General features: G+C 50.2%; 1 protein-coding gene across 2 annotated transcripts; it reads right to left on the bottom strand.

Moving 5' to 3' along the window:
* Positions 1–4,770: 4,770 nt before the first annotated feature.
* LEP (leptin) lies at positions 4,771–19,128 on the bottom strand. Of its 2 annotated transcripts, none has more exons than XM_014854289.3 (3): positions 18,868–19,128; positions 9,209–9,379; positions 4,771–7,591 (listed from the first exon to the last, which is right to left on the bottom strand). In XM_014854289.3, the coding sequence occupies exons 1-3, from the start codon at positions 18,904–18,906 to the stop codon at positions 7,232–7,234; spliced, it is 570 nt and encodes a 189-aa protein (XP_014709775.1). In that variant the 5' UTR covers positions 18,907–19,128; the 3' UTR covers positions 4,771–7,231. The 2 variants fall into 2 exon arrangements, with proteins under 2 accessions (XP_014709775.1, XP_070368951.1); XM_070512850.1 differs by lacking the exon at positions 18,868–19,128 and adding an exon at positions 18,546–18,779.
* Between the last annotated feature and the right edge of the window lie 570 nt (positions 19,129–19,698).

The raw sequence follows: 19,698 nt of genomic DNA, 5'->3' as shown, positions 1-19,698 counted from the left end.
GGGGGTTCCTGGATTGCTTCCGTGATCTCCAAAAAGTTACTGAACTGTGAAGACCCTTTCCAGATTTTGAGTCAGATGCAAGATCCAAGCCCAAGTGAGGAAGGGAGAGGGGGCTTCCCTTCCGGGACCGTCTCAGGACTGGGGGGTGGGGAGGCCCCGCTTCCTATGACTCATGCTGCATCTGCTAGTCCTCGCTCAGTAAATACACGCATTTTAGAAACAGAAAAGGTGAAGCTGTGAGAGTTAGCATATCCTGAGGAATTACGGCAAAAAAAAGGGTGAAGCAGTCAAGACAACGTCAGGGTTGGTTTTCTGATCCGTGATAATTCTTGGGGAGGTCTGCCTGAGATGAAACACTGGCCTTCAACAGGAAGGCCTTGCCTGAGGGTCAGCAGCATTGAGTATCCAGGGGCCTGGCTTAGGCCCGAAGGAGGACACCTCATGCACCTTCTGAGTAGGTCCCTTGGCCCCATTCTGCACTCTCTGAGATTCCTGAACCTTATGTGGAGGGTGTGTGGGGTGTGCGAAGGTGAATAGGGGTCTGCTCCTGCCCTGGGAGGGGTCTGAAGTAAGCCAGCCAAGAAATGGGATGAGCCTGCCCCTGGCTGTGGCCAGATGCAGAGCCCCAGGGACAAGGTTTTGAAGGTAGGGATGAAGTACTTTGTTTTTGTTTTGTTTTTTTTTTTTTTACAAAAGCTTAAGCGGAAAAAAGAGACAGGAATTCCACTTTCCTTCACAAATGATCTGAGGGCTTCTTTCCCTGTACAGTGTATTTAATATGGAGGGATAACTGCAAAGTGGGGATGCCATGATTTCCCTTGGGGACAGAAGGGGAGTTCCAGGTCCCACCCCCACCTCCCCCAGACCCAGCAGGGATGGAGCAGAGCTGAAGGCCCTGATTTCCACCCCTTTGCTTTCTCCTAAGAGCTTTAGGACTTGTCTTTCCAGCATCTTGCAGCTGGCTCTTAACCACTCTCTCCTTGTTTAATCTGCTAAATCTCTGTTTGGTTCGCTGTTTCACACCCCACACTGACAGTCTGCCATGCCCCCAAGGCCCTGGGGCATCTGCCAGGAGTGAAATCAGATGTGAAGTTAAATACAACTCGGTTTCGAGTCATGTTCTCATTCTCCCTCTTCCCTGCACCCCTCCTCCTTCCTTCCCCAAAATGCAGAGTGCCCAGGCTGTAGATGAACTCTCGCCAAAAATGTTGATTCTCAAAATTTCACCCCAAAAGTAGAGGACACGGTATAGTGAACTCTTGTAAACATCTCACCCAGCTTTAAAATTATCCCCATTTTGCTGATCTTGTTTATTTAACCTCATATATATATATTTTTTATTAAAAAAAGTTTTTATTGAAGTATTTTAAGATAAATCCTAGGTATCATTGCATTTCACCCTAAACTACTGTGATTTGAATCTCTAATGAATAAGGAAGCATTTTTAAATAATTAATCACCATGCCATCATCACAGTTAATAAAATTAACAATAATTCCTTACCATATTCTAGAACGGAATCCATATTCAAATTTCCTTCATTGTCTCAAATGATGTCCCATTATTGGAAAAGACTTTTTTTTGCAGAAAATATTCAATAATTGCGACTCCTTTGATTTGGCCTCATCTTTCCTCCAATAAGTTATCATAAGATGATGCCATAGATCGAATGTTTATGTTCTTCTGAATTCTTATGTTCGATCCTAACATCCAGCGTGATGGTATTTGGAGGTGGGGCCTTTGAGAGATGATTAGATGGTGAGGATGGAGCCCTCCTGAGTGGGATTAGTGCCCCTGTAAAAGAGACCCCAGAGAGCTCCCTTGCTTGGTCCACCATCTGAGGACGCAGAGAAAGATGTGGTCAGTGCACCAGGAAGTGGGTCCTCATCAGACATGGAATCTGCTGGCAACTTGATCTTGGACTTCTAGGCCCCAGAAGGGTGAGAAGTACATTTCTGTTATTTAGAAGCCACCCAGACCATGGTATTCTGTTACGGCAGCCTGAACACACTAAGACAGGTGATGTTTAACTCTCTCTACATTTCTTCTCTTTTCACTCCCCATTCTCTCTCTCTCTTCCTTTATTTTTTCTCCTTCTTTCCTTCCTTCCTTCTTTCTTCTATCTTTCTTTCTTCCTTTTCCTTCTTCTTTCCTTCCTTCCTTCCTGCTTCTCTCTTTCTTTCTTTTCCTTGTTGATCTTATCATTCTTCCATCTTAGTAGATTCCTCTTCTTGTCCTTGTTCTCTTTTCCGTGTCAAGTTTTCCTTGAAGGATTGCCTTCTTCCTGAGGTCCCTTCTCTTCTTTCCTCTCTCAGGCCTTGTTCGTCGGGACGGCCCAGGGGTTCTGTGAGCTCTGGTGTGTGGTCCCTGCACCTCTCTAGAACCTTGCTTCACAGTTCTACCAGCATCCAAATCCATCTCCACTGGCTTTGCAGTTGTCTTATTTTGAGTTCCTCTGAGAGCAGTGTCCGAGACAGGGTTCTGGTGCGGGAGGTATATTCGGGAAGTGACCCTGTGAGGCAGGAATGAGGAGCAGGGAGAGTGAGATGGGGAAGGAGGAAGAGCCAGTGGAAAGTGTCTTATTGATGTGGTGACTGGTGCGGGCACCCAGGGCTCAATCCGTGGAGGGCTCAGAATTGCCCCTGTGGAGGGTGGGAGGCTGGGGCATTTAACCATAGACCCCCATTCCCCACTGGCTGAAACTTGCTCCTCTGGAGCCTTCACTTTCCCCCTCACTTTCAGGCTGTCCTGTGTGGGCTGTGAGGGCTCCCTAAGGCATCAAAGTGGAGAGATGGGGGAGTGCTGTGCAAGGGAACTGCACATCACAGCTGCAGCTGATCTCAGAGGTGGACCAAGGGCATCAAAAGCGTCTGCTACAGCAATTCTCATTCCTTTTGCTTCCCTGACTCATTATTTCTAATAACAACAGTATGTTTACTGAGTGCTTTTTGTAAATCAGTCATTGGGACAGTAGCTTCCCAAACATTTAATCATCTAATCTTCTAAAGACCCATGAGGATGGAGCTTTTATACTCCCCTTGTATAGATGACAAACTGAGGCTAGGAGAGGGGAAGTAACTTGCCTAAGGGTTAAGCATCCTCTGGGCTGGGAGCTGGGGTGGAGGTGAGGCCTGAGCATGGGGGCTCCATTACCTTCTCCACACCCTTGATTCTACCATCCTCAGGTCTGAGACCGTGAGTTCCCAGGGCGAGGACCCCGTGGGCCTGAGGATGGCAATGTACCAGTGAACTTAACCCAGGTGGATTTGTGTGGTCAGGTATCACTAGGCCTAGATTCTGATGTTAAAAGTCTGGAATAAATAGCTCTAAATTCCTTTTGGAAAAACGAGGTGTAATTTTTTGGGGGTGTGTGCAGCAAGTTTCTGGGATGGTGTCTTCTGGAAGGTCTTGCAGGTTGCCTTGACTTTTTCTCACTAGTCTCCACAAAAGTCCTGCCTTTGGAGGTTGAACATGGCCAGATGCTGCCCCCAGACTCTGCCAGCTGTTTGGCAGATGTGAGCTGCTGCCTCAGGGGAGCACAAGAGAATGCCTGAGGATAGAAAAGGATCTGGAAGGACAACGTGAAGAACATGCCCTTCACATTGACCCTGGAAGTCACCTCACAGAGGAGGGAATGACGTCTCCAAGCCTCTGCTCTGAGGGCCCTGTTACTGTGGGCTAGCTTCCCAAGCTACTGTCAGAAGTGGGGCTTCTCCAGCTTGTGACTGCTCAGAAACAAGACAACTCAGACAGTCCCAGATGGCCACCAAGAGGCAAACACATCGTCCCCGAGCCCCTGTTTCCCACCTCAGGCAGGCAGAGACTGGGGTGGATCATGGCACTGCCATCTTCTGAGTCCCTGGGGACAAGTGCAGAGGAAAGAGATGGGTCATGGCCTGGACTTCTTAGCAACATTGCCCAAAAAATTATGGGTCAATATACTTATTGCCTTGACTGGTACAGAGGTCAGCCACTTCCCTGAGCTGCCAAGTGACCCACTTAGGTTGCTCCAGCCACATCTGACTGCCCCTCTTCTTTGGTCTCCCCTCATTTAGGAGCTTGGTTCCCCCTTCCTCCCCCACCCAAGTTAGTATGCCGAAAAGGATGGGCCTCTGTCATCGGTACTGAAAGTGAGTTTGCACCCATGTGGATCTGGATCACTGACATTTAAAGCCTGTTGCTAATTGTGATGTGAAGGGAAAGAGGTTCACTTACATCTACTGTAGCCAGACACTGTACTGGGTCATTTAATCCCCAGAACAGTCAGCAACCTATTCGGAGGGACAGAGGTCCTTGAAATCACCCATGGAAGTGATTGTCTTGGATGGGCCAGTCCCCAAGGCCTCCCCGGGACTTGGGAGGAAACTACCAGGTCCCAGCTGTCCTACAGGGATGACTGTGGTCTGTGCCTGCAACAAGAAAAGTCCTGTCTTTTCAAGTCTATGCACCTGGCTGGGTCTGTTATTGGGTTAGAAGCTTTTGTTTGTTTGCTTGCTTACTTGGGGTTTTTGTTGTTGTTCTTGTTTTTTAAATAATTTGGTGCTTCTGAAGGTTGATTAGCAGACCCACACTGACTCTGGCGCAGAATGTGCTCACGTTGCCAGCTCTGTGCTTTGGGGGAGTCCTTTAGCCTGAATAAATGGTGGCTGGCTGTGGCCAAGCCCGGGCAGAGCTTACCCCAGCAATGGATGGAGGCCAGCCAGGCCTTGCCCTGTCACACACAAACAGCTCATCAGAAGCCCCTCCACAAAAGGCGACAGAAAACAAAGACCAGGGGGCAAAGGTAGTTTATTTGGATTTTTTTTTCACAAAAAAAAAAAAATTTTTTTAAGTTACAAAAAAAGACAATCATTTACCTTTTGGAATTTTCACACTCTGGGAATGAGCCATAAGCCAGGTTTTGTGAGCAAAAGGCTTAAAACACGCCAGCCTGACTAGGTGGCCATGGTTATCTAGGTCATATTTTCCGGAGCAGGTCTGACTCTCCCTCACATGAGTCTCTGCTCTAGAACTTTTGACTCTTAACCTTTTCAATATCAAACTTCTTTGCTCCCCAAGACTTTTTCAACACGTCCCTTTCCTTCCTATCTTCCCTTTCTCTGTCTTTCTTTGTCACTGGCTCCTCACTCCTTCATACTGGCGTCTCAGCACACCAAAGATTCAAACAAAACAGCCTCCTCCCTCCAGGCAATTCACTTCCCTCACCTCCTGCAAAATCCAGGACCTCGAAATCCCTCTCTTCCAGAAAGCATTCCTGGTCTGCCTTGCCCAACCCTGTTCAAACCTTCAGAGAGTATTACCTGGCTTGAGGAATACTCTGGCGGTCAGACGACCTGGGTTCTAGTCCTGGTCCTGCCATCTGTCTGCTGTTATGGTCTTAGATATTTTCTCATTTTAAATTCTCAGCTATTCTGCTTCAAAAGGATGTGACTACACAGTAGAGGCTGATGTGCCCTGAAAAGTAAAAATGCTACCAAATGCAAGCAGGGTTAGTCTGCGGGCCCCCCGGGCACTGCCACCGCAGCTCAGCATTTCCCACCTGCTGAAGGTCGCATGGTGTTTCAGCAGCTCAGTTGCCAAGGTGAAAAGGCAGCCTTTGCATGCTGGTGAGTGGGTTTTTTACCATCTGGAATGCAAGGCCCCTGAGGGCTTGGCTGGCTTTGAACGTTTATTTGGTGAGCTTCTCTAGCCTGTAGCACCAATTGGGGCTGAGCACAAAGTAGGTGCTCAGTCTTAAAGTTGATTGCTTTGGTTCAAATTTTCTTGGACAGACCCACCACCCACAGTGTGATGGCTGCATTATGGTGGCAAGATGGTGGAAAGCCCAAGCGTTCTTGTTCATCCTTTCTGAACATGACCTCTACTGGGAAGGGTGAATCTGGCCGCGTGGCCTGGGATCGTGGCACTCACTCAGCAGTGCTCCCAGGTCTTGGGACCATCTGCTAAAGCCCACAGACCTCCTATGGATTTTGCCTTTCCACTGAAATAAAAATCCTCCCCAAATGGGTGGGAAACGTGGCCCCTTCCTTTGGGTGAGCCAGTCAGATGAGAACCACAACTGGGCACGTAAACCCCAAAAGGGACACTGCTATGTCATAAACCCAGTGTGGGATCAAACCTGGACCATTCAGAGGGCCAAACCAAGGGCCCCTGCCCTGTCAATCACCCTCTCCAGTTCAGGACCTTCACTCTCTGATAAGAAAGACCATACTCTAGCAGTCAGAGAAGGCCAGAGCTCACCACTTTCCTAACAAACAGTGGCTTCAGCCCCACTCCTCCATGGGCAGCGGGCAAAACCCCACAACTCCTATGAAGGAGTCACCTCCATCTCTTTATTTTCATGAAAACCACACTAAGTGGCTGCAGAAGATGAGAAAATGACTTCACCTCATCCAAAGAGCCCATCACACAAATATTATTCAGAAAATACATTCTGGATCCTTCCCTCTCCCGTCAACACATTTCCTATCTCTGGGTGCACACAGCTATACAGTATACTTGGCAAAATTCATCTTCTTCTTTTTAAATTAACCTGGCCCTTGGAGATCCGCTTAGGGCAATGCCATTGCAAACACTGTCATTCAAAGTCACAGTAGAAACAAAGCCAGTTATGAGAGAAATAACTTGAGAGCCCTTAGGTCACTCAAAATGGGTTTGCCTTGGCCAGGCCCATTGATGGGATTGGAAACAGCACCCCAGGAGCATCTCTAATCCTGGCCAACCCCAAAGAGCCTGGAAAAGCCAATGTTTGGCTTCAAATCCATCCAGAATAAATGCATAATAAATAAATAAGTGTTTCCAATTTGGGTTGCTTGGGAGTTTCCAGCTATGTGTGGACGTAGCCTTCATGGTGCTCCCCAGAATCCTCAGATGGAACCTCGCTGGATCGTCCAAAGGCTCTGCAGCCCACCTCCTGAAATCATCCCGGGTCACACTGAAGCGTGCAGTGAGAGGGGAGGTAGACAGAGAGGAGACTTTTGTGAGAATCCCAGATCCAGTCTACTGTTTGCTGGATGGGTGAGCATGGAATCGGGTATTTATATCTTTGGTTTCAAGCAACGTGCCTTGGCGTCTTATGCCTTTGGAAGTGTGGCTTAGAGGAGTGAGAGAGAAATGGACAGGAGTCCTGGATAAAGGATGTCCACACGGGCTCTCTTCTCCTGGAGACACCTGGAAGCCCAGGTTTCTTCCATCGACTTTGGTCCTTGAGGGAAGAGAGGCCTTCAGGACCTCAGCACCCAGGGCTGAGGTCCAGCTGCTGCAGCATGTCCTGCAGAGACCCCTGCAGCCTGCTCAGGGCTACCACCTCTGTGGAGTAGAGTGAAGCTTCCAGGACACCGCCCAGGCTCGCCAAGGTCTCCAGACCCCTGGCCTGGGGCAAGGGGCAACTCTTGGAGGAGGCCAGCAGGTGGAGAAGGTCCCGGAGGTTCTCCAGGTCATTAGATATCTGGATCACATTTCTGGAAGGCAGACTTGTAAGGATCTGTTGGTAGATTGCCAATGTCTGGTCCATCTTGGACAAACTCAGGACAGGGTGAAGCCCAGGAATGAAGTCCAAACCAGTGACCCTCTGTTTGGAGGAGACTGACTGCTGTGCAGGAGGAAGGGGGAGAGCAAGAGCTCAGCAAGGCGGAGAGAAGAGAATTCTGCAAAGCCCTCAGCCTTTCCCATGTGTGCGGGGCCTCACTCTCTTGGTTGCCTCCTTTTCCCCTTCTGCACCAACCTGGCCTAGGCCCTTACTTCTTGTGCCCAGGTGGCTGCCAAGCCTTCAAGCTGGTCTCCTGGACTTCTGTCTTCCTGTCCTTCCCAAACCACCCTGCCCTCCACTTCGAAACCAAACTTCTCAGGCCATTTCCTTCTCCAGATGGCCTCTGCTATAGAACCAGCCCCAACTCCCTATTTCTTAGTTTAGTCTCTTCCTCAGGCACCTGAGGTCCTCTATAGTGCCCTCTCCCCAGCTGTCCTCATTGCCTTCCACCCCCTGTGGACTCCTCCCTCCCAATCAGGTTCTCCACCAAGTCTCACCCCCTTAGGGGTCAAGGCTCCCTCCCCAGCAAATGCCCCACCTCACTCCTCTGCTTCACTAACCCTGGTTACCAGGAGGGGAAGCCCCCTCCCCCGCTGCCCGCAGCACTCACTCCCTGCACCACGAGGTCGGGACACTCTGGATCTATCACGTGCAGCCTTTGAATGACTATTTTGAAAGCAAGGAGACTTAAGGGTTTCACTCTATGAAATGCCCAAGACTCGTTTCTAGTTCTGAGCTGTCCCTGCTTCTGGCCACCTAACTTCTTCCTGGCTGCCCGTGGCCACTGTCAGACATCCTCAGTGGTCAGGAGACATGGAAGTCTCCGGATTGCTCCATGCAGGGCAAACAAGCAGGCTTTTAAGGCTGGGGGCTACTAAAAGACACAACTGCAAACCTTTAATGAGGGCACACTCTCTTCTAGTTCTAAAGGGTGTGTGGGGGCAGGGGACGTGTTTTCACCTGCTTTATCGAATTTAATCTCATAGCAACCTCGTGAAGACCCTATGATAGTCTCACTATCTAGATGATGAAACCAAGGCTTAAAGACAGTGAGGATCCAGATTAAGGTTTTACAGATAGAGAACAGAAGTGTGAAGATTCACACTTAGTCTCCCTAATTCCAAATACGGACCCCACCTGGGAAAGGGCCGAAGGTCTACCTTTGTTGGCCCCAGAGCAAAGACCCAGGGGGTGTTGATAACTGTTTGCAGACACGCAGAGGGTTGTATGTGAAAGAGGGTAGACTTGCTCTTCTGTGTGGCCTTGACAGGCAGGACTAACAGTAACAGGGGGAAGCTGCACAGGGCCAGAGTTCAGCTACAACTAGGAAGACCGCCTACTGACAAGCACATTCTAGAGATGGGATAGAGGCCCGAGCAGATGCTACTGGGGGTCTGGTCACCTGCCAATGGAACACAAGGACCTTTATGGCTCCTCTGGTTCTAGGCACTAGGATTCAAGGAAGCAAATCCTACGATTCAAGTCGGGGAGGAAGGAGAGGAAGGAGGCAGCAGGAGATGGAGGGGAGAGGAAGAGAAGAGGCAGCTGCTCATGCAGTAGGAGGAGTCAAGGCCCCCATGGCCCCTCCATGTTGCTGCACAAGCCTCAGCTAACCTCTCAGGTCTCAGTGTCCCCGTAGGCACTCTATGTGGGGTCCCAGTGTCCCCAAACCCTCCCTACCGTGTGTGAAATGTCATTGATCCTGGTGACAATCGTCTTGATGAGGGTTTTGGTGTCATCCTGGACTTTTCGGATGGGCACAGCTTCAATGAAGAACAGATAGGGCCAAAGCCACAGGAATTGGCACAGGGGTCCACAGTGCATTTTCCTTCCAGGATGTGCTTCTTGGGCCTGAAAACAGAAGGAACCATACATTGCAAGTCGCTGATATCTCAGAAAACACCTGTACGCCATTACCAACCTCATTATCAGATGTGGATAAAGATAGCAGGCTTTCTGCCCTGGCTATCATCTCCTCAGAGTCAAAGACAATTCATTATCTAGAAATACATTAATAAAATGCATTCTCCTGGAGAGAGGCAAGGCCTGATCAATAAAACCACACTGAGGTGTGCTGTAGACCACAGAGCAGGAAGCCAGGGCGTGAGCAAAGGGATATTGTGATGATGATGTGACCCACTGTGTGCTTTAAGCAAGAGACTGGGTGTGGTTTGAATCCAGCCCTTTACTAGCTGCATGACTTCAGGGGCATCACACAGCCGCTAAAAACTCTACCTTCCTCCCCTGCAATATACCTATCTCTAGGCTTCTACGAGGATTAAGTTAGATAATGCACGTGAAAGAGCTTTAAAGGTTTTGTGAAATGTACTCTATTACCACCCTATTATTAGAGATTTTGTTACTTGTCCTCTCCATTACTCTCCCAGTGGCCTGCTGATATCTCCACAATGGCGTTTATCACTGGCTTTATTACTTCCCTTCTCTCCCACTGGGAGCATGAATCCAACCAGCACTTATGGGAGGTCTGATAATATGTCAGATACAGTGCTAGGCACCAAGGATACAATAGTGAACAACAGATGTTCTCAAGTTGCTTACAGTTTAATTGGAGAGAGAAATGGGTAAACAGACCATTCCAATACAGGAAAAAAGAGCTTTGCAAGAAGGACAAGTAGAAGATATCATGGGAGTACAAGGAGGGCTTCCTGGAAGAGGTGTCACCTGAGCTGAGTATTAAAGGCTGAGCAGGGGTTAGTAAGAGTAGAAAGTGGTTGCCATGATGGCCAAGAAAGCAGCTGCTGCAAAGGTGTAGAGGCAAGAGAGAATATATGACACGTTCACCCAGAATATTTAAAACTTTAAAGTAATGAAACCATGAATTGTAACATTAATAATATGCAGATCCTTGATTAAGCAGCAAAGTTTTAATGAGATACATGAGGCAAAAGGTAATAAAATTAAATGTATGAGAGTCTGTGGCCAATGATCCATGCTAAGTATGTATGGATGGGCCTGAAATAATAATCAAATATAGGTAAATATTAGCATGAAGGTTCTGGAGATGGCAAAAAAGTTAATCTCTGCTATTTGTGTTCTGCCTCATCTGGGTCTTAATAAAAAACAAGTAATACATTTTCTGTCCATAGGTGGCAAGATTGGTATAATCCATATTCTGGCAATATGATAGAAATAAGCAGTCTGCTTATATATTATTTATAATGCTTGATCAAAGGTATATTTTTTGTCTAAATTTTTTAGAAGGGGAAAAATGAGGCTCAAGTAGATGTGTTAACTTGCCCAAATGCAAACAGGTAAGTGGCAGAATCCGGGGATTCTGCCTAAATCGGAAGGGCTGGGATGCTTTCCACCCACTCCACCCGACCCCCAGTTTCTCCAGCCTTTAAGGCAAAGCCTGAGTTACACAGCACCCCAATGCCCACCCCAGGGCACCTCCTGGGACCATGGCTCTTGGGAACTAATACCTGCTCTAGGATTAAGCTTTAAGATTGTACCCCCATATCAACTTCAAATATGAAAAATACTAAGGAGTTCGGGATGGGGCACTTCAGATGTTTTTGTGCTTGTTTTTTCTCTTAAAAGTTAAAACTCTTCCTATTAACTACTTATTACCTGACTGAACATTTCCACCAAATGCTTGCGGAATGGAGTTAAATAGTGCTAACCTGCCAGTAGGATTCCATGAAACCCCAGCAAAGGTGGAAAAATAATGATTAGGCCCTGAGGCTTCAGCAGCAGGCTCTACCCACATCAGCTGTGTGTCTCTGAACGAAGACACTTAACTTCCCTAAAGCATCCGTTCCCATCAGTAAAATGGAACTCACAACACCACCTGGCTCAAAAGGGTAAATGAGATGAACCAGTAAAGCCGCTGCCCATTGAGTGCGTGGGCTGAAGTGTTGGGAGTAATGTCCGATATTTTTGAATTGTATGATTACTGGGGAGGGCTTGAAACGCTCAGGCAACACTACCTGTAGCCAACCCTGAATCCAGTAACTGACTTGTTGCCTCCCCGGGGCCATCTCAACAGGGTTCCTTGTATTTCTGGGTCTTTCCTCTGCAGCACGAGATTGAGTGATATCCTTTTCTAGAATTCATGGGTTAATGACACCCTCCTTCCCAAGAGAATTTATTACCAGATTAACTCTGGTCATAGTCGCTCTCACATAATGGCCACCCTGTAATACTTGAATGGAACAACAGTTTTACAAGCCCCCTCTACCACCACTGATAATATGCCTCAGTGGATGCTGAGAATATATTGCAGTTCCTTGAAATGTGGGATTGAGAAGCTGGTGCCGAGAAAGTCTGCCAAAGGGGAGAGGCCAGGTTTAGCGGAGCCCCATGGGGGGGCTGCCGAGAGAACTCGTAATAGCTCCATCTGAGATCAAAGTGATGGCGAGAACCTGGCCCACCAACACACATGACATATAACACACATGCTCACACATACGCATCAACACACCTAACCCTTTCAGTAGAGGCTGCCTGCTAGTTATCTCCAATACATCCTCTTCCCTTCTTCCCAAGCAACGGAACATCTAAGTTTAGACAAGGATGTGGCCATCCAGAATAAATACTACATTCCCAGCTCCTCCCAACTAGGTATGGCCATGAGACTAAATTCTGGCCAATTAAATAAAAGCAGAAGTGCCACGTGGCAGCTCTCGTGTTGTGTGCCTTTGCTTCTTCCTTTTTCATCCTTTCCTTCATTCCGAGGTTTGAACTGTGGATGTAGTAGCTGGCATTCTGGTGCATTTTGCATCATGAGGACACAGGCCTCACTTTATGAATGGAAGAGTAAGGAGCTGGAGGAGCCCAGGTCCCTGAGTACTTCGGGGAGCTGAGATGCCATACTGGCCTTGGACTGGCTATCTCTGGACTTGTGCTGTGTAGGTGAGAGTCATAACCTCTTTCTTGATGAAGCCACTGTTATTTTGGGTCTCTGCTAAATGCAGGCAAACCCAGTGCTAACCAATTTATACACCCAGACATGGGCAACAGAAAAGAGTGGGCATCAGGTATTCCTTGGTTCACCTGAGTGTCAGTACCTGGTGAGGCCTGGCCGTGGCCCATGAAGGTGGGGGGATGGCTGGTAAGAGCAGGGTTTAGGGACCGGGGAGGGAGGGATAATTCAAGACAGCACCTACAACTTCATTGAGCAGCACCTGACATGTAATAGTTACTCAATGTGTATTTGATGGTTGACAGTTAACATGCATTAATCACCCACTATGGGCCCGGTACAGCGGTAAAAGAGACACGGAGCCACAGGAAACTGGGAATCAGGAGTGGGGAGGGCCAGGCGGAAGAGTGGTTTCCCCAGGAAGCCCAGGTAGAATACCACGGTATTTGATGCTGTCGACTACTTACATATATTATTTGTTAAAACTAAGAGTAACGAACAAAACCGTGCTCTTAAAAAACTGATTTAAGAACTTACCTAATTAACTACAACACAAGGAAGAACATTTAAACAGATAAATTGCCTTGGGTAACTCAGGGGAGCAAGTCATGCATAAAATTATGAGCTCTAGAGTTCAGCAGGACTATGTTTGAGTAGGAAGTATAGGCCCTTGGGAAAGTTCGCTAACTTCTCTGAGACTCAGTTTCCTTAGTTATAAAATGGGGTTGATACAAATCATAATTCCCACCTGTGGCTGTTACGTGGATGAAATGGGATAATGCATGTAAAGTGCCAGCTCTGTGCCTGGCACGTGGCCATCCCTGATACATGTGAGCTGTTATCACTGTTGTTTCCAGCTAAGGAATCAAGGAGGCATCTCGAAGGAGATGGCATTTGATAAGGGCCTGGAGAATGGGGAGGAATTGGGTTTGTGAAGGTGGGGGCCAGGTCAGCCCTAGCAGAGGGGGAAGAGACCAAAGAACACTGGTGGCTCCGGAGTTGGTGGCTCACAGCTGGCACAGCAGACGTGACGGGCGAGGAGGAGGTGAGGGGTTGGGCTGAGCGCCAGGTAGAGGCTGGGCTTCCTTCTGTGGAAGTGAGGAGCTCTGACCACTCCCAGGCAAATACTTTCAGCCCAGGTGACAAGAAGAATGGAGATGAAAATTGGCAAAGGCACTCAGAGATGTCTGGGAACGAGGGTTTGAAAGGTGCTGATTTGCTAGTCCTGGTAGGATCTCAGGTGGACCTGTCCAGCTGACAGTTGGGATTGAGGGTCTCAATTCAGAAAAAAAGGCTGCAGAGGTAGACCCAGGAGTGCCGGTTGGAGCTGCTGGCGGGAGTGAGTGGAGAGAGCTGAGGAGGGAGGAACGGGGAGGGAGAAAGGCAGCTGTCAGCCATCTGCCTGGGCTGTAAAACCTTTTCTCTCTTGAAGTTTCCAAAGTGGTTTTAAACATTTAGGAGCTGTTATTTTCTAAGATGAACCGCTAAATGTTGACGAAACAGCCTGTCTCTCATTTTCCCCTGACCGTTGTTCAAGCAGAGCCTGGAGAGGGGTACCAAGGGGGGAGAGCAGGCGGGCCAATGGGCCTGTGTGCACACTGCCTGCTGGGCCTGCCTCCCGGTGCTGCCCTCCGCTCTGCTGGCCCCCCTGCCACTCTCCTCTTCTCATCCTCTGGACCACCTGCTCACTGGCTTTTGCCTCAGGCTGCCTTCCTTCTCCTTTAATTAAGACCCTGCCACTGCCCATCATGTCTACCATCATCCCCTGCCATGGTGCACTGGAGAAGAAAAGAGAAAAACCAGAAAATGGAGCCCTCCAGGGCAGCACTGGATAATGAAATGTAATCACAGAAAACAGGCTTGGGGCCAGCAAGAGAGGCTCACGTAACCATGCTGGCCCCACCACAATTTTCAGCTCTCTGACTTCACCTGGGTCCTGGGGGCGAGCCGCACCTTTACTCATCCTTAGTTGACTCCCCACCCCTTCCCCACTTGGTAGTTCTATGCTGTCCCCCACCATCTCCCCACCTCAGCCTTCTCCACAGACAAGCTAGCCTCCTATTCAGTGAAGCGGCACCCTCCAGACAGGAGCTCCCTCACCACCCCCCACCCCCACCCCCAGTCCTTGGGGATGAGGCAGACCAAGTGGGGAGCCTCTATGTCAAGGTAGGGGGGCACTTCTCTAGATCCAGGCTAGAGGGTTTGCTGGGCAAGGTCAGGCTTGCCCACAGCCTTCTAATGACAGCAGTGGGGGAAGGTGGGGCAAGCTCCTGGTCACAGAGGCATTCCCTGGTGCAGGCTGCTAGACTTGAGCTAGCCAACCTTCTCCTCTTCTCCTGGTTGAAAGTACCAGATGTTAGCAAGACCCAGCATACCCTTCTCTCTTCCTTCTTCTCTTCTCCAGCCATTAGGTTTTCTCCACCCCTCTCTCTGATAATCTTTGGTTTGCTAGTGTGAATTAAATTCGGGTAATGTGGTGGTGGCTTTCAATTATGAGGAAAAGCTTTGGCTAGTCTAAGGCCTCTCCCTGCAGAAATCTTTCCTGCGGGCTCCTCCTCTTCTTCCCTCTCACCCTTCCGTCCCTCCTCCCTCCATAACCTCAAGTCGGAAGGGACTTGGGGATGGGGAAAGGACAAAGGATACATAGAGACAGAGAAGATTGGGTCCTGGTCCTTCAAGTTACTCAGAACCCAGTGGAATAGAAGCTTAAACAGGTGACACAAACTGGTAAATGTTATGAGGGAAGGAGCATAGAACCAGGGGAGCATAGAGGATGGGGGTGACTCTGGGGAGGTGAGGACAGCTTTGCAAAGGAGGCAATATTTGAACTGAGACCTGAAAGACAGGAGCTCCCCAGGGAAAGAGGGCAAGCAGAGCATTCCAGGCCAAGGGGACAGTGTGGAGCTGGGGAAAAACATTGTGGGCTTTGGGAGAATTCAATGTTAGAAAGGTAGAGCATGTGAGGCTGGAGAGCTAGAATGTCCCGGCCTGGATTCTTTGTGTAGTAGGGACCTCGTGGTTGCACACAGAACAGAGAGACAGACAGACAGACACACACACACACACACACCCCAGCCCTGGAGGCCATGTTTGCGTGACCAGTGGTAGGCAAGAGACTGTACCCTTTTCTCCTCCCATTCCTTGTCCCTTCCTCCTCCAATCCCTGAATGGGTCAGTTAGCATCTCTCCCAGGAATTTAAAGTAGGGCTTCTGAGAGCCCAGTTCTCTCTGTTGAGGGCTCAGAAGCTCTGGGGTAGCCATAGTTGGCCTCTAGTGCATGGAGTAGCTGAGAGAGACCAAGGTCCATCCAGCCACCGAGAAGTAGTTACTGTCACTGCCTGTGCTCCTTCCTGACCTTCTTTCTGGCTCCTGACCTTGTTGCTTCTGGGTCCTCCCTGTCCTTAGCCTCCAGTCTGAGATACTCTTTTGCACATATACTCACTTGAGTACTGTCAACTTCCTGAACATACTTTTCATCTGGGAGACATATAGATGTACACGTGTAAGGGAAACAAGTGTCAAGAAGTAAATTCACCCTTGCTATGAGTGATGCATTCTTGAGAGTCTCTGTTCTGTTTTTTAAATGTTGGTTGCAATACACAGTTTGAAAAACACTGAGCCAGCATGAGTGCTTTTCTCTTATTTGCAACCAAGAGGCTCGTTTGAGAAATCATGTTAACATACTTAACTGGTAGCCAGAAAGTGGGTGTAGGGGGTTATATTCTTTCTGTTCACCAGAAACTACTCTTATATCCTATCCCATCAGGGATAAGTAGGTTTCAATTCCTGTGTCAACTCCAATCAATTTTTAGCAGCTCCCTGGAGCGTTGTGTGGAGGGGAATCTGAAGCTCCATCCAGACTCAGAGGGAGAGGGTGCCGTGTTCAATTAGTGATGTCTGCCGGGTACAGGAGTGGTGTATTGCCACTGGTTCCAGCATCTCTCAAGGGCCTGGCACAGAGCAGATGCTTATTAAATATTTGTTGAGTGAGTAAATGAAATATTTCCCAATCTTCATTATCTAACCAGTTTAACCTACCTCTACAATGGTTCACCTGTCCCCATCTTAAAGTCACATCCTAGAATTCACTTTTGCCCAGCAGGAATTCCTAAGGGGCTTTCTTAATGAAGATAGGAAATGCTTCAGCGTGCAGGTCTCGCTTTCATGGGGACCTTGGTCGGCTTCCTGTACCTCATATGTGTCCTCTGCCACCACATGGGCCCTGATTCCCTTCAGCTTCCTGAGTTCTCCTCCATCTTAACCCCCTGCCTTGGTCCCACTCATCAGCCTGGCTCTTGCTGCTGTGTTCTGGGCCTCCTGCCCTTCTCAGAGACCTCTGCTCTGCCCTGCCTATCTTCCTTGTGGCTTCCCGCCTCTTCCTTGGCACCCTCCAGCCTGAGGCACCCCAGAGAATGAACGCAATGTGTGCACAGATGGGGATGAAATCTTCTATGGGATCGGTAAGAGGTCAGCATTGACACCGATCAAGGACTCACTGCCAGAGAGTTGACAAACAGGGCAGGAAAGGCTGTAAAATGCAGTTTGCTGAGAAGCAAGGCACATCTGTTATCACACATGGATGAAGGATAAAGGATTCCATGAGCCCAGGCATCCGGTACTGTTTTTAAGCAGAAACAATCTCTTTCTATTTCTCTGAGACAACCGTGTGGACAAAGGAGAATTTTGAGGCTCTCAGCTGGCAGGCCAGAACAGAGGTGCCGCCACACAGGGCCTACTGATTGACTGATTACGAGAGAAATTTGGCTTGATTTTCCTTTAAATTACATGCATGCTGTTCAAGGACTCTACCTCCCCAGAGCCCGTTCTCTCTCCCTGACCTCCACGTTCCCTTGGGTGACATCTAGGCTGGAGCAGGGACAATGACCGGGGTTCTGTGAGGAGAGCTCTCCCAAGTGGCCACCTCTACACCCTGCGTGGGCCACTCAGACACGAGAGGCATCTGCCTGGAGCTAACGGGCAGGAATTCATTGCAATTTCCCTGGCTATCTCCTTGGCACTTGGAGCCATTTCCTGGAACGGAGCAGAGGGGAAATATTTCCCTAAAATGCCAAGAAGAGTTATTTTGGGCATGAGATGTCCAAAATATGAGGAGGACGCTCCTTTGGCCAACATGGAAACGTTTCCCTCAGCCCAATGTCCACAACTGCTTGAAAAGGAAAGAACCTAAAAACATCTACTGTTTTTCTCTTGCCTGTCCCCTTTACCTAAATGAGAGAAATGACCAGCACGGCCTTTCAGCTCATGAGGCAGTCAGACTGGGAGCAACTATGGTTCTGCAGACCACCCGGGTGGGAAAGAGATTGGGAATGCTCTCTCCCACCAACCCCAGCTGATGCTGCCACCCCAGAACCCTACAGAACAAACAAAGGGAGCTGATAGAGGTCAATTCTCACAAAGGGGAGTCATCCACTTGTGATCCAGGGGGCAGTGCTTTCAAGTCCTTGCCCTCTGCCCCACCTCCCCAGAAGACCACCCCGCCAGCAGAAAGTAATCATCTTGTTTCTCCAAAGCGGCTATTCTCAAATGACAACCAGGCCACTTGTCACACTTGGATCTAACTGTATTTAAAGAGTCACTTTTCCAAAGTGCCACTACCTTTAAGCTATAGACACTGGAGTGTAAAGGTGACCACACCCACAATGAAATCTAAACCAAGCAGGAGAGGAAGCAGGCCTGGTGGGTCTCACCTGGGGCCCACCTGCCAGCAGTGTGTTATTTGGTGCTCTTGGCTACAGCGGTAGCAACAGTGAGAAACGTAACAGGCCTTTCCCATGACCTGCTGTTCTGTCACCCCAGGGAAACCCTATTTTATCCATTGTAGAAGGCAATTTGCACGGCTTTGAGACCAGAAGTGGTGAGACCCAGCACAGTTTCTCTGGGAGATTTGGGTTCTTCCTGACAGTTTTTCTCCCCACGTCTACTCCATCTTCGTCCTGGTCCTAGGCCCCAGCCTTATAAGCCCCTCTCATTCAGAGGTCAGGACCCCCAGCTGGAAAATAATGCCTGAATTCTCATCAGCAGAGCAGGGCTATATCCAGTCCTCAAAAACTGAAGGCTCCTATCGTGGTCCCCAAACTCCCAACTTTACCCCCCCAGATAGGGGCAGGATACCTGATCTTTGAGGATGCCCTCAAGGCAATTTCTAAAGCATCTCAGCGGCCGGGCTGGCGTCTCTTGAAGTCTACTGGGGCCCTGGCTGGCTCCGTGACCAGATTCCTGCCCCGTGGACATGGGCACAGCTCAGCCCCGAATCCAACGCTCCCCGGCTCCCAGCCGCCTTCCCTCTGGTGCAAAGCTACCATAGTCCAGAACCAAGCCATTCGCCCTGCCCCTCGCCCGCCTCAGTTTCCCCGGGGGCTGGGGTGGGGTAGGGTGCTATAGCCTGCCAAGAAAGACCGGCGGGGAAGGAGAAAGGAGCGCGCCCGGGCCTTACCTCGCAGCTGCTGGCACCGCGATTCGTCCGGGGCTCCATGCCTGACCGCCCCTCTTATAGCTGCCCGAGCACAACTTGCGCAACTGCCCGGCGGGCCCCGGCGCACCCCAAGCGCCAGCTCCCGCCCCGCCCCGCCGGGCAGCGCAGGGCCCGGGGCCTCGAGGGAGGGACTCCGCTTCGCAGGCGCCGCTACGCGCGCACCCTCGGGTACGGCCCGAAAGTTTGGGGGCGGCTGGCAGGAGCGAGAAATCCTCGAGGTCCGCCGGAGGCCCCGGCGCGGCTGTGGTGCCAGGACTGGCCTCTCGCGCCGCGGGGAGCCCCCGGGGACCGGCGGCGGTGAGGGGCGCGGACCGCACCCTCGCTGGCCCGAGGCGCGCCGACGGCGAGGCCCGCGCAGCCAGCTCTGCGGGGCGCCCGGCTGAGCGGCCCCCACCCGCGGCTCCGCCGGGCTGCCTCCGCGGCGCTCACACCCGAGGGCACCCTGGAAGCCCCGGGGTAGCGGGAGCAGGGCGCCATGCGCCCGGCGTCCCCACCCAGAGTGGGAGGTCTGCTCTCATTCCACTCCGACCTGGCCCGCCGAGAGCCCCCGTTCCAAGGCTCAGGGCGGTGGTCTCAGGTTGGCACCCGCGGGTTGCGTTCCCTAGTTGTGAGGAGTCTGTCCCAAGGCTACACGGAGTGCGCTCGCTCCAGAGAGCTGTGAGCAGGACCCGGCACTGCGGTCTTTGGGGATGCTCTGGACGCGCCATGAGTCCATCCTCAACCCAGTATTTTCTGTGCACAGGAAGGGCGTGTCTCAGACGGAGCGCTATTTGCCTCGCCACAGCCTGCGAG

Source organism: Equus asinus, chromosome 1, assembly GCF_041296235.1.
Source record: "Equus asinus isolate D_3611 breed Donkey chromosome 1, EquAss-T2T_v2, whole genome shotgun sequence".
In the NCBI taxonomy this organism is placed as follows: domain Eukaryota; kingdom Metazoa; phylum Chordata; class Mammalia; order Perissodactyla; family Equidae; genus Equus; species Equus asinus.
Note: the sequence above shows the minus strand (reverse complement) of the source record. Positions and strands in the feature narration are given on the sequence as shown.

Excerpts from the sequence above, each read along its gene's own strand:
- LEP (XM_070512850.1), bottom strand. The coding sequence starts at position 18,665 with ATGTCCACGGGGCAGGAATCTGGTCACGGAGCCAGCCAGGGCCCCAGT. Across the intron at positions 9,380-18,545 it reads AGGGCATCCTCAAAGATCAG|GCCCAAGAAGCACATCCTGG; the intron begins GTATCCTGCCCC and ends TTCTGTTTTCAG. Across the intron at positions 7,592-9,208 it reads TCAATGACATTTCACACACG|CAGTCAGTCTCCTCCAAACA; the intron begins GTAGGGAGGGTT and ends CCTCCTGCACAG.